Source organism: Colias philodice, chromosome 17 (assembly GCF_061535455.1).
Source record: "Colias philodice isolate Cphi_HAF_F1 chromosome 17, ilColPhil1 Martin Lab GWU primary, whole genome shotgun sequence".
In the NCBI taxonomy this organism is placed as follows: domain Eukaryota; kingdom Metazoa; phylum Arthropoda; class Insecta; order Lepidoptera; family Pieridae; genus Colias; species Colias philodice.
The window spans coordinates 2,734,518-2,759,571 of NC_143102.1; the positions used below are offsets into that span (position 1 = coordinate 2,734,518).

Sequence of the window (25,054 nt, forward strand, 5' to 3'; positions counted from 1 at the left end):
TATAAGTTGCAAACATTTTGGGTTATTTTTCACCTCAAATTAACTTGTTATATCTACTACTGAATATTCTGATCCAAAACCAAATAATAACATATTAGAAAAAAAATATAGTTTATTACTAAACATCTTAATTATTATCTATTACCATTCATTCAATTTTATGAATTTATAATTATATAAAATTGAATAATTCATTCAAAGTTAATAAAAACTTTTACAAAATAATATAAATCCTTGAACATCAATGTAATACAAAATAAGTTATACTTATCAAAGTCCATCATAATGCGAAAGAGTAGTGTCACTACAATTTAATTATCCATGTAAGTCCATTGTGACATAACTATTATAGTTTTTGTAGGCGCCTGCGCGTGTGTTAATTACATAAAGGGACATTATAATTATACTTGTTTACCATCGCAATGATAAGTACTTAGGTCCTGGGTTCGATTCTTTGACAACTAATGAAATACGATTATTTTATTTATATTATTTTTATCCCCCCCCTACACACACACATAAAATAATAAAATAACAGCACATGTATTGTAAATATTGACAAAAAAAGTAAAATACGTAATAGGTAAAAACTATTATTTATGTAGATATCTAGATTCTAGACATAATGATAGTAAAGTCTAGATTTAAATGTTCATGATTAACTTTGAAGTATGTTAACGTGGACCATAAAAACTAAACGGTATCTTAAGTAGGTATACGCAAGTTTAATATGTTAAAGTTAATTAAATACCTACACTTAAACTTATTATAGTTCTTGTAAGTACTTAGTAAAGCATACGTTCATTGAATTATCCACATATTTTATTCCTTATTTCCTCCATAAATATAAAAATAGATTATAATACTCAGAAAAGTTACGAAACTTATTATACCCTTCAAATTTTACAATTGTGAATTTGGAGTACTTAGGTGTAATTTTTTTGCGTATATTTTTTAATACTTGAAATTGAGATATGAAATTGCAATATTTTGACACTTTAAGTTACAACTTCATTTATCTCCAAATTTCATCATAATTAGTGATCATTCATCTATCAATGTTGAAATTACAGTGCGACGCCTGATCCGATAAATTAAAAAAAGAAATACTTATGTTAAAAAAATTATTAATATCGAAATCTTATTTAGCTCAAATTGGTTCCACATAAGTTTGTGGGCGTTTCGTTTTACGGTAGTGTTATAATAATTTATGTGAACATTTCTATCGGTCGCTTTACTTGTTTTCGTGAAAGGTAAGCTATATTTAGAATGAGTTGAATATTTCTAAACGTTTCGCTTTTATGGTTATCTTTGTGTGTTTCAGGTACTTGAATACTCAAGGATATGTATTTTAGGAAATTAGGTACCTACTTGATATAGGTAAAATACGTACCGTATACGAACGTAATAAATAACTTTTATTTTATGTTGCTACAAAGAAAATGGAACGCATCAAAGTCATGAAGAAAATGTATAACCATGCCTTATACTCACTCTTCTAATATCTGTTATAACACTAATTAGGCACTTGAAAGTGCACAAGCATTGAGAATAAAGACGAAATAAGAACAAGCGATACAAAGAGAAATGCAAGACCTATTATAGCCAAGTAAACAATACCAGCTATACAAGAAGCTAATCGTCAAACCTAACGGGGAATAATAAGAAATACAAATCACACGAACACGGCAATTTGTCACCAAACTTTATAGCCATTAGCCAAATCGTGAAGATGTTCATATCTCTGTCAATTACGCAAATCACAGCTATTGTCCAACATTATACAACGCTTAGCCATTGTACCCACAGTACGTGAAAATGAGCCATGAATTATATTTAAATTATTGTCCATCCATCCATATGCAGGTAAAACTGACAAATGTACGGAGCTAATTGGATGATGTGTCTTGGCTTTTGAGTTAATGCTATCGTAAATTATATGATGGTTTACGATGACGGAGTGTCAATAATATTGAAGTTTCTTCACATGTTATTTAGAAGATTATATTCTTTGAACGTAGCACGCGTTGAATTCTGTATGACTTGACTATTATTTCATCGGTAGAACCCAAAACACCATACAAAGCAAGCAAAACCGTGGAACTAATATAGATTTTGTTGCATTCTGCATAAGAACTTAAATTGAGTGATAAATAGGTGACGTTTGGCCCTTATGATAAGAAAGCATTGCCTAGAGAAGGTGAAGATCACATTGGCTTCAATAAAAAGTCAATAGAAAGGAAGAAAAAATAATGGAGACTTTTGTGTAGAGGTACTTATGTTAGGAATACTTGTTATACCAAATTTCAACACAAGTATAACGCTATGTATACCGAGTATTGTAATTCAACAGCTCTTAATTTAGTGTTTCCAAACGAAAGTAAACCGACCTCCTTATGCAAATGTACAATTGTAAATTACATACTTATTTGTTTAGATCTCATGCCCATATTCCCATCACGCAACCGGAACTCAAATCACACATTAGATTTAATTTTATACGAATTTAATAACAAGTGAGATGCGCCCATTGTCTGCCGTGAGCATGTGAAAAAACGATTTTTTGTAAGCGATAAAGAGGTGCCGACACAGTTCGAGATTGATGCCGTCCCCGCTGTGAGCGAGCGATATAATTAATATCCATAATCCATTCCTCCCAACGGTTCCCTTTCACTGGCGATGGCGTTGCGATACCGGTAGCCGTGTATCGTCATATTCCGAAATCGATTCAACCCGTTAAATTCGAATGAATGGAACGAAATAAGCTCACGAGTGAACTGAACCGCTGACCGACACGAACGCGATCTCCCAGCGATAAAAAAACGTCTAAAAACTACATGTCATGCAGCGTGTGCTGGGCGATTCACGTCGGCCATGGGAATTCGTCGAATTGCCTCCGAAAAGCAATTAAATCTCTAAAATGCCACCGAAAAAACGCCGCCATTGACACATGAAATCGTCGAGCGAGCATTGTGAGCGAATCTTTTTGATTTTGTTCACTTGATCTTCGAATGAACGGAACGATTGAAATTTTGACAAAATCTCTCCATTGCAGCCCGCATTTAGCTGACTCACTACTTGTACGTCCTCTTTAATATCCTTACGAATAGAGAACGGAGATTTTTCAGACTTAAGCTTTCAACTTTTTTCAAATAGACATTCAAACACTTCACAATAGTCAATACGTATGTTAATAGTGTTTACCATTTAGGATACTATGTTACACCATGAATAAGCATATTATGAGTTAGCTTTTATCTTATTCATCGAGTTGAAACTATAATAAAACTTAGGTCCTTTTCTACATAGTATAAGATTTCATTGAACAACTAAAGTTGTTTACTTTCAAAAGGAAAAAAACCTTTTCATTACATTCATAAAAGGAGGTAATCCTCACTTCTTTATAAGAACAACAATCTTTCAATGCGGCTAAACTTCTCGAAAACAGTTTATTTGAATTTATTTACATGACCGTTTTTATTATTAATAACTAAATAAGTCTCATTTCAAATGCGTATTTATTTAGTATCAATTAAAGCAACAATATTATGAGTATAAAATATAAATAGATTATAAGAAATGAAAGGCATAACAAGACGTTAGAAATGAACATTGTCAATGATTAATATCTTTTAAATAGCCTTCTTGGGCAATAATACTCTGTATATTATATTATGTTCATTATAGCTTATCGAATACATTAACGAGCGTACGATAGGTTAAATTAATTTATTGTGCTACAACTTTTCCTCAACATCGCCCACTAGTTACATTCAATGCCTTATCATCGTATGCGAAGCTTACTTTAATGATCATACCTGTATTTATGTCACGAACGATCATTGCAATCATTATTTAGATGACGTTTTCACACCATAGCTCTATATTTATAAAAAAAAAGTTGATAAAATATATTTTAATTTTTTTCTATGATATCTAAATACGTTTTGGCCATACGCTTACTATAAAATTCAGGGCTTATTTTTCTATATTTTATTCGAGATTCAAAACAACATCTTTTCATCCTTAATTGTTGAACCCAGGTTAGGTTTATTTTATTCCCATTCACCTTTCTTATTACGTTTTACAAACAGAATTATGGAAGCGAAAATATTCATAAACAACTCATAGTTTACCGAGCTTAAGCGGAGAAAACAAAAGTTTTTATGCCAACAAAAAGCACCCAAACATTGAAATCAGATTAGAATGTGGCTATTGCAAAAGTTGTGGACGTCAAAGTGAACAAAACCACGACTTTGGAAACGTATCTTTGACCACATTTCAGCCCATGTATGGTTTAACTTCGTCATTCTGTTGCGCGACTTAATAGTTATATTTGGCTTTGTTTCCCTTTCTTCAAGCTCGAAATCTTATCTTCAATTGTTAATTTAAAATGGAATTTGAAGTTATATAATATTTATTATTATATTAGTTAGAAAAGCAGAGAATTTTTAAATTTAGAATTACGCAGTTTAATTAGTTCTCTTTTCAAATCGTATGTAATGTCACAAATGGCAGCAGAACGTTAGTGCAGGTTAGTGCAATATTACTTATATACAGTGCCACAAACTTATCTGACCCGGTGAAAAAAACTGGAACTACGTGCCGCCAGTAGTAAAAATCGACATCAGTGACACCGTCACCGGGTCAGTTAAGTTTGTGGCACTATATAATAATACAGACCTAATAACGAAATGGATTAGGTACACGTCATTAAAGATGCTACAGTTCAAAGCACTACCGAGAATTAGGCAAATGACATTACCTTCCGAGTATAATTACAAATGACAGATAGAAGCACGTATGAATCACATTATTTTGTATGAGTCAGGGAAGAAATCGGTTCTGTGGTGAACCACACACGTAAACAGCAATTTCGTATCAATCTGTAATATATTTTTTGTGATCCAATATCAATGTATTCACACTGTACACAAGCGAGGTTCTCAGAAGAAATTTCAATATTCTAGTAGGATGACTATGAATTTAATACCTAGGATATTAGTAGTAAGACTAAATGTAAATTTATGTTGTGTACCTTGCCATACCTACCTGGTTTAACACAAGAACAAAATAGATTAATTCATTATATGAATTTAAAATTGTATAACCTAACAAATCATCATCGTGATGCATTTATTTACTTTGACATTAACTCATGTATTAAATCGTTTACTTTGACAAAGAATACAGTGTATCTGCCATATAGATATAAGCGTGAACTTGCTATGTTAATAGCATATAATATTAACCAGTCTGGTACATGTTCGGTATCAGACCATCAATCTACTATAATTTTATGTAGTAGTAATTTTATACATCAACCTAGATTAAGTGTAGACAGACAATCTAGCCCTAAGCTAGATTTAAACTAGTATATAAGACAACAGCTAAGCAGTCTTTTTCCATTGTGCATCAAAATATTCAAGGCTTGGCTAGCAAATTGTTAGAAATAGAATTGTTTCTGAATGATAACAATATTAAAATATTTTGTGTAACAGAACATTGGCTTAAACAATGTCAGTCGTTAGTAAATATTGAAAATTACAAATTAAAAAGTATATACTTTAGGACACAGGCTATTCACGGAGGTTCTGTTATTTTTGTACATGATAGTGTAAAATGTAAAGAACGAACTGACATTGTTAGTCTTTCTGTAGAACGGACCATTGAACTGTCCTGTGTGGAGCTGGAGCGTTATATTATTGTTTGCGTTTATAGACCCCCTTCCAGTGACTATAATATGTTTGAGACAGTCATGGAAGAAATATTAAAGCGTCTAGGCAGGAGTAAAAAAAAAGTTATAGTATGTGGTGATTTTAATATTGATTTACTCTTACAAACACAAACGGCTACACGAATTGTTAATTTATTTCAGTCATTTAATCTATATAAACTTTTTAACGAACCCACACGAATAACAACTACTTCTGCAACCTGTATTGATAATATATACTGTGACTGCATCTGTTTAGAGAAAAATATTCTCAATACATTGACTTCGGATCACTGTGGCCAGAAAGTAGTTTTTGAATGGGATTGCATACCTAAATTTAAAAGGATTAATGTTAGGCCTATAACTAAAAAAGGCATTAATAAGTTTAGGAATAATATTAATAAAAACCTGCCCGTACTAAATGATCAATCCTTTCCTAATAGTCCTTGTGAAATGTTTAATAATCTTTTTAATTTAGTACATAATGAATTTGAAAAAATATTTAAAGTTAAATCTTTAAATATTACCAAGGATTTACCATTTAGTAAATGGGCGACAGCTAGTATACATAGGTGCAGGAACATTCTTTATGAATTATATGGTATGAAGCAATATAATAAAGACCCATCTTTTCTTAGTTATGTTAGAAATTACTCAAAAATTTTTAAAAAAGTTTGTTTTACTGCAAAGCGATTATATATCAAAGAAAAAATACGCGACTCTGATAATAAAGTTAAAACAGTTTGGTCAATTATTAATGGTGAAATGGGTAAAAGCAAATCAAGTAATACCATAAAACTTGTAAATAATGACAGGGTTATTGACAAAAGTGCTGATGTTGCTCTTGCTTTTGAAGAATTCTTCAGTAGTGTCCCTGCTACTATTACTAATAGTTTAAATTCGTCTTCAGCACTTGCAGAAACCTTTTTGAGGGACCATGTTGCGGGGTGTAGTACATTATTTGAATTACGACACGTAACTGCTAGTGATATTGTTACTGCCTTTAAGACGCTTAATCTAAAAAATACTTGTGATCTTTGGGGAATGTCCGTAAATCTAGTTAATAATATAATAGAAAATATTGCGAAAAATTTAGCTTTCATATTTAATAAGTGTTGTGACTATGGTACATTTCCTAATTTACTAAAGCTTAGTAAAGTTATACCTCTATTTAAGAAGGGCGATCAAGAAGACTGTAACAATTATAGACCTATCTCTATTTTACCAACATTAAGTAAGGTATTCGAGAAGTTAATTTTAAACCAATTGAGTAGTCATTTTGCATCTAATAATTTACTGCACACCAAACAGTTTGGTTTCACAAAGGGGCGCTCAACCACAGATGCTGGAGTTGCACTTCTAACACATATATATAAAGCATGGGAAAACTCAAAAAATGCTCTGGGGATTTTTTGTGACCTCTCCAAGGCATTTGATTGCGTTGAACATTGTACTTTGTTACGTAAACTTAATCACTATGGAATTAAAGGAAAAGCCCAGAACCTCATAGCGTCATACCTGCATGATAGGATACAGACTGTAGTTGTTAATGGAGAACGTTCTAGCGGTGCGTCAATTAACATTGGTGTTCCACAGGGGTCAATTTTAGGTCCCTTCTTGTTCTTGGTATATATCAATGATCTTCCCTTTTATTTGCAGGATAGGTGTGAAATAGTTCTGTTTGCAGATGATACCTCATTAATTTTTAATGTGGATAGGCATAACCCAAATGTTGACGAAGTGAACAGTGCTCTTTTACACATATCTAAATGGTTTACTGCCAATAATTTATTATTAAATGCCAAAAAAACCACTTGTGTTGAATTTTTACTTCCTAATGTAAAAAAGTTAAACAGAGATATTACCTTGAACGGGGAGGTATTGCATCCTACTGAGTCTACTGTATTTCTAGGGTTAACATTGGACGAGAAACTACAGTGGGGAGCCCATGTCAACACCGCTGCAGGTAAGCTCAGTTCAGCTGCATATGCAGTCCGAAAAATAAGGCATCTCACCGATGAAGATACAGCTAGATTGGTTTATTTCAGCTACTTTCATAGCATTATGTCCTATGGAATTCTACTGTGGGGCAAGGCTGCAGATATAGAATCTATATTTATATTACAGAAAAGAGCCATTCGCTCTATATATAATTTACGTGCTCGGGACTCACTAAGAGATCATTTTAAGAATACTGGTATCCTTACTGTACCATCACAGTATATATTTAATAATATTTTGCATGTACACAAAAGCTCCGACATACACACAAGAGTAGGAGATAGACACGATTATGGCACAAGGAACAGGAATAGAATTGAAATGCCATTTTTCCGATTAGCTAAAGTTAAAAATTCATTTATGGGTCAAGGTATACGCTTATATAATAAAATTCCTCACAATATTAAAGAGTTTAGTAGTTCTAAATTTAAAACTTATATAAAAAATGTACTAGTTCAGAGAGCGTACTACAGTATTCAGGAATATATGGACGATAAAGACCCATGGAGGGTTGTCGCGTAAAAACCACAGGACAGTTCTTTGGCATATTATGATATATTATTATGTAGTTAGATATAAGTTACATATTATGTAATATTGACATGATTTAAAAGAGCAACTATGGAGTTTCTTGCCGATTCTTCTCCATAGATACTGCTTTCCGAATCGGTGGTAAATGTTAAAAATACTTATGTAATGACGATTCGAAAGTGCTACTAAATAGTAGTCTAATTGAATAAATGAATGTTTGAGTTTGAGTTTGAGTTTAGGCGGCTAGTAATGACTTGTGTTTTATTATTGTCAAAAAAACTGTTTAAGAATTTCCACATGACAACACTATGATACAATGCCTTAGCCCGACTTATATTAAAAAAAAACTCAACACATGAGTTTCTTACAACAGTATTCAACAAGCGTAGGTATTGATCGTGTTTTCGAAATGTACAACGACACAATAATTACATATTTGTCATAACAAAGGCGCAGCTGTAATTAGGTCTGCTTTCAATTCATCAGTTATAATTGCATAATGTAAGATAAGAATAATACGTGTACATGCGTTACGTTATTACACATGGTAATGATGCAATCATTAATTAAATAGCCTGTGGAAATGGACTAATGTAACGGTAACCGATTTATCTTCGAGTGAGCCTAATTGATTTGAATCTTAAGTATTTTTGTGTAATTATAAAATCGCTCGCAAGATTATTTTAATCATGTTGTCAAATGTCAGCGGCTTTGAAGCAAATTGCAATAATGCAGACTTATTTACGTTATCATTTATTTTTCCAATGAATACAATATTCGACGGTTTCCTCAATCTACTCGCGCCCTAAATTTTAATACCAAAAGTGCAACTGTGAAGTCTATTTAAAATTATTAATTCATTTTAATACTCGTTACATGAAATTTCGCCACGGTCGCACTACTCGTACTAACAATAAGTATAAAATGTCAAAATCTATTCAACACGTTTCCGCTATGCCGAATCGAGTTTTTGCAATTTACTAAAAAGACTTTAATTTTTCATCACAATGCACGGTCCACCGTCTAATTTCACACATCGAAATGCATTTTGTTTACTCGGAGAAAGCAACTATACGTAATCGCTGAATCGATTTTTATTTATTCGTATTGGAATACAAATCGATTCTCGCCGCAACCGTTTTGGCGCCTACATGATTACATACGTAACGGGATTGGGCCACAGAGTATGCTAGTAAAAAATATCTGTTAATTTAATTTAGTGGAATTGTAACATGTCAGAGGATGAATAACAATACGTAGTGCCGTGAGTCGGATGAATGACCGATGCTTGCGATTTGTTTGTACAAAGCAACAAATCGATTTATTTAAATGGTTTTGCAGGTATTCTACCTACTTACTTTTTTTTTACTTACGCAGTTAAAAAAAAACATTCTTGTGCGTGCCAATTCACAAATGTATGTCATAAAAAAATCTCATTGAAATCCCGTATATTTGAAAACATGAATGTACAATAAAAAAATGATCTAAAAACCATTCGTTAAGTGAACAATGATTGTATTAACATTGATTTAACAGCTTTCGGGCAAGAACAATGCTTTTCCCACATAACCTCCGACTGAAGCCCATTCCAATTGAAATTGGTCCGAATTAAATGTATAACATCTCCCAGGGTCAGAACAAGTGTTATTTTTAAGTGTATGACATGTTCATATCAGGGTTGCCAAAACGCTTTAATATAAACCTAATAAATTATTCATTTAACATTACTAAAGTACGATAACATATAAAAATATGCCTCTTACGCCAATGTAAACAGACGATCATAAATTAACGTTGTCAACTAAATTTGCAATAATTTATAACTTATTTTACATTGCACCACAATCAGTTCATAAATTAAAACTAAACCTGATTATAAACTGAATAATCAACGTTGCAAAGACGTACGTATCGTAAATATTTAAAAATAATTTATTGCAACTTCAAAGCGAATTGAGTTATTATTGCCGCTTATTAAGTGCCATAATATGGTAACCCTAACCATCTATTTGGAGGTTAATTCAAAAACCTTGTATTGTTATTAATAAAGAAATTATCTCGACGTAAGTAGGTAATAAACGAACTGGTCCAGTTTCTCATACATTGATTGCACCCAAAAAGAAAGGTATAACTGATATATGTAATTAAAACTGCATTCGGTTTTATTGTACTGCAATCGAAGATATTAAGTACCTATTTATATATTCTGTTAAGGATCAGCGAGTCGATTTTTATGACATGTCGCGATCAAGTGAGCGGTCGTCAAGTTATTTTAACCAAATAATTGGCATATTTAATATCATCGATTATACTTTATTATCATGTTAATAGAATAAATAATAGTTGAAAGGTACATTATATATTTTAAGATTGGTGGTTAAAGTTCAATTAATACTTAATCAACTAACAGGTACTTAGATGCTTAATTGCACAATTATTAAGAACTTACATAACAATTAGACTATAATAAGTAATGTTCACCCTGAACGAATGGTATAACAGAAGCCTACAATAAGAGCAATTAATTTTTATTAATCACTAACGAGCGTGTCTCAAGGTGCAGCGACGAGTTTCCTCCGCGTATATCAACCCTTCATCATTTATGTAAGGAGGTCTCCGCACGACACGCGATCCTCGCGACGCGAACAATGCAAGGATAGGCGCGTCTTCGGCCTAGAACCTACTCTTAATCACTCCCCACATCGTCGTACACTTAAAACAATAGACTAACCCAGTTGACGGCATATTCTACCCATTATTAGGTACTTTCGCGTCCTTGGCGCGCGATATCTATCATGTGATCTATTGTACGGAGTCGACATCGGCACCGAGATTAAAGCGATAATTAATGCTGATTCCATACGACCTAGATTCGGCTCCGCTCGATAAAGTTAATTTACAGTTATAGTTGTAAATCTCGTTGCAAAATAAACGAGCACGCGCGGCCTGACCATAGACAACACGCGGCAACTCCCACACAACCTCGATACGTCACACCGCCCGCGCGCCGCCCGTGTGTGGAATGAATGAGTCTGTATACGCGTACAGTGTACCTACACGTCACCGTACGGCGCCCGGCGGGAACGCGCCGGAACGCATCGCACCCGCTTCCGTGCACCCCTTTACGCGCTCCCGCTACTTTCGCTTTCCTCCGGCCTCGGCGTGCGGGGTACGCATGTTCACAACAACACACGCGTGACTCAGTGTGTGACAGAGAGCGCCCGCTCCAAACTTTTGTCTGAATGAACCAGGGTGTTTGACAAGTTGTGGGCGCGAAAGGGTTGAGTTGCGAACTTGCTCCGCTTTCGATCTCGTTGTGCATATGGGGCGGCGGCGATCGATCGTAAACTTTGTTTTACTACTCCAATTTCGAGTGACGTTTATGCATGTTGTAAAAGTGATGTGTTGCCAGTCTTGTTATCACTTGTTTGATCGAGGGAAATAATTGAAACGAATATTAAATCTTTACGATTTTTTATCATAATTGCATACGTAAAAGCGAAATCTAGATACAATTATTGTTTCAAATACAATAGTGTCAGCATTACAAAAGCACTATGTTAGTATCATGCATCAGCAACCATTTAACAAAACGACAATTTTAGACATAATTCGTCACGATTTCAATAAATGGAACGTTCTTTGATGTTACCAAGAAATACCTAGTTAAAAACATTGAAAAAATACTTGCAAAATTTGTGAAAAAGATAAGTTTTTAAAATGTTTCGATCGCCGCCATGTTTCGTAAATCATTGTTTATGGTCGACTAGTTTCAAGTATCGATGGCTAGAATTAGAAAGCGTCAAGTACGAGCCGATCTAATTGACCGCAAGTTCTACGCTGTTCTCATACAAATTGAACTCGTTAAAAATGTATTACAAAGAAATGCTAGAAAAATAATGTAGACACAGATTTCTTACTATTTAATCACACATTAAACTCATTTATTTTTTCAAACGAACATGATATTTTCTCTGCATTGATTATTGAAGTACAAAAATATGCTTTTACAACACCATCCTTATTTAAATCTGAAACGTTGTTACTTTCTTGAACGACAATTTTCACCCTCTTACTTATTGCAAATCTTACACTAAGCATAAGATTAGTAGATTCAGTACTTACTTCCTACTATTCTACATGTCTATCTATAATCGACACGAATTTCGTTTCCATGGCAACAAAAAAGCTCCCTCCGTTACCCAAAAGCTTATAAACCATAAGTATTGGTTACCAATCATACACAATCCAATTTCCACCGATCGGTGTTGGTCCGAAGCTGGTAATTATGCAAATATGGCGCGCTAACGATTGACACGATTTAACGACTCCCGCGCATTCCGCAATAAAATACAACGGAACTGCATTTATTATGCATCAAATTAATTGTCCATTACCTATATACTACGGTTACTTTCAAATTGTATTGATTTATTGGTAACGTGTGATCGTGACACAAAAATTAACGTTTTTGTGGTAAATAAATATGAAAATTTGATACCAAAATGAAGGTTTCTATACATATCTAATAGGTATGTATAACAGATCTGAATTGACCTGTATATAAATTACCGCGTTTCGATTCAATTTTGCGGGTATGCAATTAAGTATCACAATCCTACTTAACTAATATTATAAATGCAAAAGTTTGTGAGGATGGATGTATGTGTATGTATGTATGTTTGTTATTCTTTCACGAAAATACTACTGAACCGATTACAATGATATTTTTAATTTTTTTCCCGGAAATCCTACGGGAACGGGAACTATGCGGGTTGTTCTTTGCAAACACGGGTGTAGCCGCGGTCGGAAAGCTAGTAGATATTAATTGCCATAATAATGATTATAACCTAATTCTCGAAGAATGTAAACCTAAATAATAATGGTAGCACTAATAATAGTTGCGCAAAATCAAATACAATAAGATGCTATACCTACTATTAATAAATTATGTCTCACTCGCATCTGTTACAAACTTAATGACGCATCATGTCAATGGTTTACATTTCAGCGAATTATAATTAAGGGGCCCTTGTTCAAAATGTATGTTTCTAAATCATGGTTTTTGGATATAAATCATCATATTTAAAATCCTAAAAAAATATATAGCACAGATAAACGTTTGATCTAGTGACTTTTTTGGATAAAAACACAATATTAAACATTTAACTCGATCAAAAAAAAATCAGAAGTAACATCGATTTTGAAAGCATAATCAGTTTTATGAGAATTAGGGGAACGCTATGTTTATGAAAATTTTACATTTCATTTACTAATCAGGTTTTACAGGGAAATTTTTGGATAGATTTATAATTTAGCCCTTATTTTTTTCTATATAAAATATAATACGTAAAATGCGACTCGCGCGCACCACGTCAGTGCCGCCAGAGTCCAGCCGGACGTCATCGAAGGAGGACCTGTGCTAGTTTTGCTCCCGACCACGTTGTAGTCGCCGCTCGCGTATTAGAACCGAGCGGCGAGTAAAACGGCGAGCACGTCACGGTATAAATAAATCAGTAGTTTGATTTTGTTTGTTATCCTAGGATTATTGTTGTAAATATAAATTAACTTCTTATTCTATTAAACGAGCAATATTTGCATATTAATATATTTGTTTGTAAATACAGTGTGGAAATTTTCGATGGGCCCTGGGTGAAAGTACTAGAAATACTGGAGATAGCAAATTTCCTTTATTTTTAAAAAGAAATAGAACTGCATTCAAAGATTTTCAAAAATTCATTTTCTTCGACCGGGAATCGAAAGAACTATAAAATCCGTTGCGTAGTTTCAAAGATTTAAGCGTACAAAGGGACATAGAGACATAGGGACAGTGAAACCGACTTTGTTTTATACTATGTAGTGATTTAAAAAAATTACCTTGTAAAATGTTTTAAAAATTACCTTGTTGTAAAATAGTCACACTTTTTTAAGTTGGTTGAATACACTAACATACTTATTACATACTTATATTCAATTACATATTATTTTGCCTTTTTTATTTGTTTTACTTTTAATTATTATTACCAATATTTTCAGAAGAAAATAAATTAATGTATCCAGAACGAGAGTTTAATTTTAAACTTTAAATGTATGTATAAAATAGACCAATAAACCAGAAGCGTTCTTTATGTTGAGATGATGTTGATTCTACAATAAAAATGTTAGATTCCATGATATTTTTATTTCTAAGAGCAAATATTTTTACGAGAAATTAACAATAAATTATCTTTTATATTGTTTCTATCGATTTGAATAATAAAGTAAAATTTGAAAAAGGAATGTTACCTTTCAGAAAAATTTGCTATCCCTGTATTTCAAGTACTTTCCATTCAGGGCACATCGAAAACTTCCACACTGTATATATACAAACAAATATATAAAAATGCAAATATTGCTCGTTTAATGGTATAGGATAAGTAGTAAATTTATTTATCAAATACATTCCTACGATAGCAAATAAAATCGAACTACTGATTTATTTATACTGTGGCGTATTCGCCCGCCTTCATAGGTCACCGGAGTTCATGCCGCGCCGGCTCCTGCGCAACGCGGGCGCGAGCCGTCTCGCAGTGCCTAAAATGCCTAAACTTTCAGTATAATGGGCTCTTAATTAGCTTTTCACCCGCGGCATCGCCCGCGCAGTCAAAGAAAAACCCGCATAGTTCCCGTTCCCGTAGATTTCCGGGATAAAAAGTATTCTATTTCCCAGGGTAAAAGTAGCCTATGTCCTTTCTCGGGTATCAAAATATCTCTATACCAAATTTCATGCAAATTGGTTCAGTAGTTAAGGCGTGATTGAGTAACAGACAGAAAGACAGAGTTACTTTCGCATTTATAATATTAGTATGGATTAAACAATATTGTAGGGAAATCATATGTAACATAAATATTTCCAAATAAGCACACATGTTGATATATTTAAGGATAAGGAAAAGACAACGAAAAATCGTAAACGAACACATTTATTTGCTAAAATTGAGATCTTAACTTTTATAATACAATATCCAAATGTATTTTATTTATTATTAAAGTTTAAAACTGCAGAGAAACCTTATTCAATACAATCGAGAATGGAATTATAAACTTAGAAGTTAGAACTCGATAAAAATTGAACTAAATATAGACATGTAAATTTATGAACGGGCATGCTACGAAAACTATTTTTATCCCTTAATAAATGCATGCTGTGCAGTTATTTTCATTCATTGAAAATTATTAGTATTTTTCTAGCAGTTTTGTCTACATACTTATTGGCTGTTGTAGACACATATTTTAACAAGAAGTCTACCTACAAAATTTCAAAGTCAAATACGTCAAAATTATATTATGATATCAAGCTTATCTATTCACTCCCTTAACAATAAAAAACACACTCCCTCATTATCAATGAAGTACATATCAAAATGTGCTAAGATTGGAAAAATCCTGTTTGGAAAATTATTGAGCAAATTTTTTCAAACAAAAGTGAACACGGAACAGAGCACACACTCCCATATGTTGTATAATCCTAGTTGTATAATCCGTCCCATACCCCATATTTACTCGGGGGCAGGAAACACGAATGACTAACATTACCAGACGACATACGCATTAATTGCACGCTACAGTTAAAACTTAACCGCGGGTATACGCTCAACTAGTTAATAATATAGAATAGTGAAGGATTTACGAGCTATAAAGGAAGCCGTTATATGTTATGGCTGTAGAAAGTGCCGTGATAGAAAATGTGATTTGAATTCTTCTATCGTTTATACTGTATGCAATAAAAACTTTACATGAGCTAAGCATTAGCGCATAGAATAGGGATGTTTGTAGGTACTTAACAAGACTAGGTTCGACTAAATTGGCATTAATTCATGAATGAATGCAATATAAAATTACATAAAATTGATTTAATTGGTAACGATCTTTGATGACCACTTTATACTTACCACTTTAACATTATATGATAGAAACATTTTTAAATAACATTATTAAGAGAAGTTCCCAGTTATAGTGATAGTCGCAATAACTGTATCGTAATGTTTTAGCAATGACACATTGTAGACTCAAATATCTCAGCAAATTTATATGATCGGGCAATATTACTCAATACACAACATAAACACACCATTGCCAACAGAAATCGTACTTGTGCATTATAAAGATATCCGTACAGGCATAATATTTGCTAAAACATTGTATTTTCCACCGTCGCTGTATCTGCAGCGAAGGGACGTTCCGGTAAAATAATTACTTCGCAGTATAAAATGAATAGTCGTGAAAGCGTTGAGCTCGAATATCTGAATCCGAGACAAGTACATCGGATACAGAACAAGAAGTATTAAGCTATCGATTTGTCGCATTCGAATGTACCGCCTCGAATTATTTTAGCTCGCTCTTATTTATCTGTCTGAAAGTTTTACATATTCCGTGCACTTGCGTCGTAATGGCCTTGCGTCGTAAATTGTTGTATATTATGTTTTCTTATGACTATATTAAGTTAATACGCGTAGAGTAATAAAATTTTAATTAAACTCCATTTACGGTGTAAATTATATGGAATATTTGTTTAGCATATTTAGCGAGGAATTATATTAAGAAACAATTTAAAGTGTATTTTCACTAAACTAGTAATCGCGAAATAATCGGCGTCGAATGAAACTTTCTTTCCCTTCGAACCACTGGCGCCATCTAGCGGAGAGTAGCGGAACTATAATACGAACTATTTCATTGCTTACACAATTTATTGTTCTAGCAAATTTATATTTCAGTTTTGCAAATTGTTAGTACAATTATAACAATATAGTTTGATTATTTAAATACTACACAATAAATCTGCGAGTAATCAGTTACCGCCTACGATTTATTTGCGATGACAAGTGCTAGCTAGAAATACCAAGTTAACCTATTAGTACTGTCTGTTAATTACATGAACGCAATTAACGAAGTAGATTATTTGTGTGGAATAGAGACCGACCGTAATTTTGTTGACCGTTAAATTAGTAAGGCGAGTTCAATAACCACTGTTTAAAATTGTATGAAAAAGAATCGGCTCCTTGATATTTTAGAAATAATAGTTTATCGCTATGTTTTCGAATTATTAAATGCTAATATGAACAGGGGATCCGCCAAGTACCAGCTGGAGGCACTTGAGGCGATAGAGAGGCGTGCCAAGAGGCTAATAAACGACGATGAGCTAGTAGGCAAAAAACTCCAGAGCCTCGCCCACCGTCGCAGAGTGGCAAGTTTATCGGTATTTTATCGGATACACTTTGGTGAGTGCGCTGCGGAATTGCACGATTTAATTCCGCCATCCCCGTTTTTCCATCGATCGTCGAGGCGCACAGACTCTAGGCATCGCCATATGGTGGATGTTCCATGTACCCGGACAAAGCGGTTCGGATCGACATTCTTCATCCGAACCGCGAGGGACTGGAACATGCTTCCTGAGTATGTGTTCCCCGACGAGTACAATATGGGGGTCTTCAAGCGAAGAGTGAACGGGTACCTTCTAGGGAAGCGCGCTCCATCATAGGCCACATCTCAGCTTACCATCAGGCGAGATCGTGGTCAAGCGCTTCCCTATCACACAATAAAAAAAAAAAAAAAAAAAAAAGATTAAAATTATAGATTTGTATTAAGTAACGTATTTTATATAGATAGGTCCCTAATAGGCAATAGGTACTCGTTTACGATGTGATGAACCTACCTTTTTTAAGTTTTATCACTCAATAATAAAATTGCAAAAGTAAATAAATATATAATATAATAATCACACATCTCGCAGTCTCGCAAATAAATATATAATAAATAATATAATAATCTGGAAAAGAATTTACACTTAAACGTAAAACTTAGGATATTTCAAAAATTACTGTAAGTAATTTACTCCAATAAGCAGGGCTGAATAAGGATTACAGTAGAACCTCGATAAGTTAAAGTCCAAGGGAAACACAAAATATTTTAAGTTATAGAGGTTTTAAGTTATCAAGGGTCTATCCATTTTTCACTGCTTCTATAGCTTTTAATTTATCAGCGTAGGTGAGGGTTGTTAGTTTTCTTTTTGGACTCATTTTAAGCCAGTTTTATCACACAGTAAGTAAAGCAATGTTTCCAGGACAACTATCAAAAACTTATGATGCAAGTAAGTCGTTGTCATAAAGCTATCCGCCGCAAAGCTTTGAAGAATTTCGATAAAGCAAACAATAGGTAATGTATTGTTTACGTTAACAATACATGGTAAACACGTGCAAGCAATAAATACCGAAACCTTTTGTTTTGACACTCTTTCAAAATGACTCATTGACAAATAATTTTATGTTATAGAGGTTGTGGAAACATTTCTTTAAGTTACTGAGGGCCAATACAGAGATTATTTATTTAAGTTATAGAGGTTGCGTATTTTAAGTTAAAGAGGTTTTGGGCTCTGATGGGAAGGGAACATATTATTTTTTGAAGTTACAGAGGTTTTTATGCTATCGAGGTTTAAGTTATCGAGGTTCTACTGTATTATATTTTATAGTAAAAGCCATAAGTTTCAAGTTAAAATTTCGTAATTTCGTTTATAATAGGTATATAACAATAACAAATAACTGTTTACACGCTCATCTCATGTAAAATAGCAAGTTTACTCAACAAAATTTCCCTTGTTCCAGTGTTCGGCATGGACTCCCCCCTGGGTCTATTCCCCCCGGGCATGGACCACAAGATGTACCCCCTCATGGACGTGGAGCACCGGCCGCCGCCGCTCGACGCGCAGCTCTTCACCAACGTCAAGAAGAAATGTGGGTTACACTTATATCCTACTCATAGTAAGTCCCTTTTTATAATGGCCAACCTGAAGCAGATTACGTTCAGACATAGATTTTTTGTGATAATATCTCAGTACATCTTGTCTGAAGACTCGTCAAAGATCTATCAATGACAACCCGAAACGTTTTAACGCGATCAATAACAGTTAAGCAATTGTCCTAAGAAATTCAAATTTTACGAAAGCTTTAAGAAATACCTACTTAGGGTTGGCCACAATTTGTTATTCATAAACATGATAGAAAACTAAGTCCCGCATTAAAATCCAGTTATAAAGTGCACGTTACTAGAAAAGCGATTATTTGATAGATATTCACAACTTCAACTCGTTATACATGCAATATGTAAACGACGTTGCGAAACCGAAGCCCGATCATACAATAGTTACTATGCATCAGAACTAATAATAGCATACGGGCTGCAACCGTGTCCCATCACACATCTCGCAGTCTCGCAATCGCATCGCGCATAATGTTAAACGACCATTGTTTCCCAGTGAATGTTTATTAAGACGATCTGATATCGTATCTCATAGACATAGGGGAACAGACGCCGAGTCTAACGTATGCTCACAATGGTCCACTGTCAACTGCACACACAATGCGCGGCGATCGATTAGCGCCATCGCTCGAGACATGCATGCGATGCTCCCCATAAAATGCTAACAAGCTCCTATTTCGAATGCAAATCGTCTTTTAATTCCCCGTTATGAACTCGCGTGACCCCGAGACTATTAAGAAAAACTAATTCCCGCAATAAAATATCACGGCTTTCGAATTATCTGATCAGCATTGAACGTGATCCGTCGAAATTATAAACCCGTAAGGTCGAGGCGACGTCGCCGGCGTATGCACGTCCGCTTTTCTTTCTGACAGAACCGCCTTAATAGTCGCGTGCTCGCATCGAATTAATGACGAATCCGGCGTGTCGCCGCAACCCGCTCATTTCGGTCGTGTGTCGGCTGCCAACATAGGGTTATGGCTCCACCGAAACACGGTTATTAGATAGTTGTGCTGCATTAGCGAGGCAATGCTGTCGCGGAGGCACACGGCACATGTCGTGCGCCAATACCGCCCAGCACCGTCTGCATTTTTCCACCCGTAAATCATAACTGCAAAACTCCGCAACCTAATTAGCGAACTTACTAAACTCGATCACGAAAATGTTGACGTCTATTAATAAGAACATTTTTTTGGCAGGGCGACCAAAGGGGCAACACAGCGCGCCGCGGGGCGGGCCACCTCGCTCGTGGACCAACGCGGAGCTGACGGAAGCCCTTCAACACGTATGGAACAAGAAGATGACAACCAGCCAAGCGTCAAGGATATTCGGCATCCCGTACAACTCGCTACTCATGTACGTGCGAGGAAAGTACGGCAAAAGTCTGAAGCTCGAGCAGCTGAGGAAAGACTGCATAGGCGGGCCGCTCGAGGTGCTCAACTTGAACTCGGGCAACAACAACAACAACCACCCGTCGAGCAAACACCACGACAAGGAGGAGCAGCACCAGAACGCGGGCCAGCGGCCGGCGAGCTCGGAGCCGGACATCTCGTCGAACCCGATGTTCAACCCGTTCCAGCAGGGCTTCTACCCGGAGTTCCCGCCGGGTTTCCCGATGCCGCTCAACATGCTGCACCTGCTGCCGCCCAGCGACAAGGCGCGCGAGCTGTACCAGGCGATGCCGATGGCGCTGGACGCGCTGTCGGGCGCGGCCAAGGAGGAGGACTGCAAGAGCGACCGCTCCAAGGAGAACTCCGCGGACGAGGAGGGCGACTCGTACCGCGCGCCGCACCCCCCCCACACTCCCCACCCGCCGCACCCGCCCGACGCGCGCGCGCTGCTGCACCACAACGGGCAGGACTAGGCGCTTCCCCCTAGCGCCATCCTCCCAGTACCTATCCTTTCTACCTTCCATCTTGTGTGTCTTTCCTTTCGACAGTACGTAGGTCGACAATTTCGTGGAAATTAGAAAATCTATATGTACAGTGAAACTGAAATTATCTTTGTATATTTTAGAGATTGCAAAGTTCAAATTCGATAATGGAGCCCCAGTGGACCCTGATATACTTTTAGAATTTCAGTTTCACTCGATCAGAGGTCGAGATCTCGCCGGGCATCCCTCGATGCCCGAATTAAAATTAGTTAAATTTATATTTAAAGATGTGTTAATATTGTAAATGTATTTAAATCGCGTATAAGTGATAGCGATAATTTATTGATTCGAGGTGTGCAATAAGTGTGAAAGGCGTTGTGATTGTTATCGGCGGTCGTTACCGTGTCTTTTATTGTTGACATTCCATTCTAACATTCCACTGTAATTATTTTTAGATAATACTTCATATCACTTAGATTATGATTTTTACTGTAAAGTCTATTTTCGAACGTATCTTGCCTGTAAATTGTGTTATCCCAATGTAGATATTACGTTAAATGTGCGAGTCGACTCCTACATTTTCACCAAAGTTTGTAAAATATTTCGTAATAATAGTTATTATTCGATAAACAATTTTAAATGTAAATAGTTATCGATAAATTAATGGGATATTGAAATTAAATTAACCATTAAATAAGGAGACGTCGTGTCTAAAACGGTAAATAGTAGTTCATTTGTAATTGTCGTAGAGTTAGTGAAAGAATACAGTGAACTAACTGCGTGAGGCGTCTAGTGACGGGCTCGTTGGGAGGCTGCGACGCACTAGTCACACATTTCTGTTTACCACGATCCCTTCTGAATCGTTCAAAGTCCCATAAATGATAGGTTATGTCATGACGAGTTACCCGGTAATACCCGGGGCCTGCAGTAATGCGATGTCGGCGACGTACGGCGATGTCATGTAAATGTACCGCGCTTTGAACGCGCTCCGATGCGGAAATCGTGATTCCGAAGCTGAGATGTGCCCGCGACTATTCGGGTGGTCCTGATTGCATCGTGACGTCAGCGACTTTATGATTACAGATTAAAAAAACAAAGACTCGATTATCAATAATAACACGACAGTGCGCGCCTGGTCTAGACAAATAATGTATCTGCACTCAATGTTCAAATAAAAAGGAGCTTTCGAGATTTTAGTGAATAATGAAAGTTTAGAAAAAAGGTTCAAACCTTTCTGGCTTTAGATAATTGTATACAATGATTTCGTATTAGATGTACCGTGGAGTATCACGTCATATTTACCTAAACATACGATCGGTTATGTTGAAAGAATTACCCGTGTATTTTATTCGTATCTACTGTATTTAATTTAACATCATTTTAAACTAAACTAATGAAATTAGATGTCGATTCGAAACTGCAAATCTCTTAACAGAAGACTGAACACTATTTATGACTCTATTTTGTATGTCTGTATATTTCACTTAATCACAGAATCAGCCGCAGTGATCACATAGTATACAGTCGCGTCATTAAACAATATATCATTACAGGGATTTTATATATTAACGAGTTGAATAATTGAATATGTACTTATAGTTTTATGAACTTGCTTTTTCTCTTTACCTTCCTTTTACGCTTAAATTAATTCAATATTAAGATTCAACGCAGTTAAATATATAGACAAAATTATGTTAAAAACTAAACGGTGTTGCACATCATGTCGAAGGCGAAGCTGAATACATTTCGTTTTGTAGCAATAATCTCTAGTAAAAATTTTCAAGCGCTATTCTATGGACTTCTAATATGCTACAGACATGTCTTTATGTTTGAAGGCTTCATATATTCGCTGTATTATCTATAGCGTATCGAATACATGTGCCAAAAATTACACCGCTATTACTGGACTTGAGAATGCAATATTTCCATTCCTGCTTCCTTGTTTACTTTGTGTTGTGACTCGTGATCATGTTATATTTTAGATTTACATAATTCGTACAAATTCAGCAGTATTAGAGTGATTTTGTTAAAGTTTTAATTGAGACGTTTTAATTAAGTTTGTTATTTGTTACGTGCGGCGGCGGTAGGAATTATAATAATGTAGTGTGAATCTTGAATCTCATTGTGTTGTGTAGGGCAACGTCACATACCATCATACTATTAATAATGCTAATAGCTTTATATTTTTATGACTGTTACTGCGTTACTCCCTGTTTTCCTTACAAATGTTAAATTTTATTTCAATTTTCCGTAGTTTTTATAATCTGCACCATTTTATAATCTATACGATTTTCAGGAGCCAAATTAAATGAACGTACATTTTAATAGATACTACATATTGTAAGAATTTTATTATTTTTTAAGTTGATATTATATGTGATCGTGTTAATTTTAGTAGAATTCAAAATATTTAGTTCCTTCAATTTTGTTATGAGTATTTATAAATTGTAATTGAGATGATTTTAGCTTCTAGAATAATTAATTGTTCTCTCCGATAAAGAGTATAATTAAATATAAGTTATGTAATTAATTTTTGTTGTATTTTGCCTAATATTAATTACAAATTAAATTAAAATAATATCGTTACATTAGAATGTAAAAAAGATTATCTATTTGATCTTAAAATAATACGAAAAAAATATTTATGTTCTAGTACCATTCTATCGTGTAATTTAAATTGAAATGATGGAGCGATGTAGTGAAATTCGTTTACGGTCACCGACGTAAAGTGTAAAAATAAAATTGTGAAATACCGTTGAGATGTTTTATTTGGAAGCCTTTCTCCCGACGACAATAAACAAACGCTATGATATGCTGTTAGAAGATTGCAATTGCTCTCTTCTAACTAGTCTAGTCTGTGCCCAACTATGTATCTACCGTGTAGCTTTGTACTTGTTCACATAATTACCTATAGCAAATTACAATTTGTAGAAATCTGTATCGTATCTACTACCTATCCGTCGACTTTTTGGTAAATTTTAATTTGACCAAATATACCTATTAATTTAATCAATAAGATATACCTACATACCTACATAAAAGTTATAACACATCTGAATACCTACCTACTTAATCTCAGTGAGATTTCTTTAGAAATATAAGATGGGTACATATTAAAGCACTTACATATTATATAACTGATATGTACCTATAGGTATCTACACTAGCTGCTCCGCGCGGTTTCACCCCCGTGGCTCCACTCCTGTTGGTGGTAGCATGATGATATACCTATACCTACGCTATACCCTATAGCCTTCCTCAATTAATGAACTATCTAACACCGAAAGAATTTTTCAAATCGGACCAGTAGTTCCCAAGATTAGCGCGTTCAAACAAACAAACTCTTCAGCTTTATAAAATTAGTATAGATGAGATCGAATTTCATTCGAATTGCCGATGAATCTATTATGAACATTCATACATGGCCCATGGGTGCTGATCAAACGTGATTATATAGTATATACCATAATATAGCTGAAGAATTTATAATAGTGTATACTGTGCCTAAGAATTTTAATATCTATTACAAATGCAAAAGTAATCGTTTCTGATCTGTGTTTCTGATACTTTCACGCCTAAACCACTAAACCAAATTGGATATAATTTGGAACAGACTAATAGCAAATTTCACTTCTAGATATTTTATTTACACCTTTGACCTTACTTGTCGGTTAAACTAATAAATACATCAAAATGTTTCACATGGGCTATCAGACCCATTAACATACTGGTCAAACCTCCAAAATTTTGGACTATTTTTGTCAATGAAAAAAACATGATTAGAGTGAAATAGGTGATGAAAATTTCAGATGATGGCGGACACGCAATAACTTGAAAACAATTTATATGAAAAACGGCCTATGCTTTTTAATTAACTGTAGATTATATTAATAAGAAAGAAACAAGAGTAATCAGTAAGAATGTATACTAAAGTTTACAGTGAATGGTCGTTGGTCATTCTGTAAACTGCGTCGTTGGTTATTATCAGAATTCATATTTGCTATTTTTTCTCAATGGAGATAAATATCAGACAAAATAATGTACCTAACTAAACTTAACACATTGAGCCGTAAACTAAACTTAACTAAACTAAACTTAACTAAACTAAACTTAACACAGCCTTTGAGTAAGACTAAAAAAAC

At 34.7% G+C, this 25,054-nt stretch overlaps 1 protein-coding gene and 1 long non-coding RNA gene across 3 annotated transcripts in view; both read left to right on the forward strand.

Moving 5' to 3' along the window:
* Window positions 1-23,666, forward strand: part of LOC149480893 (protein jim lovell-like) — a 30,262-nt gene extending 6,596 nt beyond the window's left edge. The window contains exons 2-3 of one of the 2 annotated variants that reach the window (XM_089705836.1): window positions 18,886-19,041; window positions 20,239-23,666. In XM_089705836.1, coding sequence (XP_089561962.1) covers window positions 18,886-19,041; window positions 20,239-20,903 — 821 coding nt within the window. In that variant the 3' untranslated portion in view covers window positions 20,904-23,666. The remainder of the gene's footprint in view (window positions 1-18,885; window positions 19,042-20,238) is intronic. The other variant, XM_089705837.1, reaches the window with a different exon arrangement.
* LOC149480885 (uncharacterized) overlaps window positions 1-25,054 on the forward strand; it is a 462,413-nt gene that overhangs the window by 435,985 nt on the left and 1,374 nt on the right. The window lies entirely within an intron of this gene.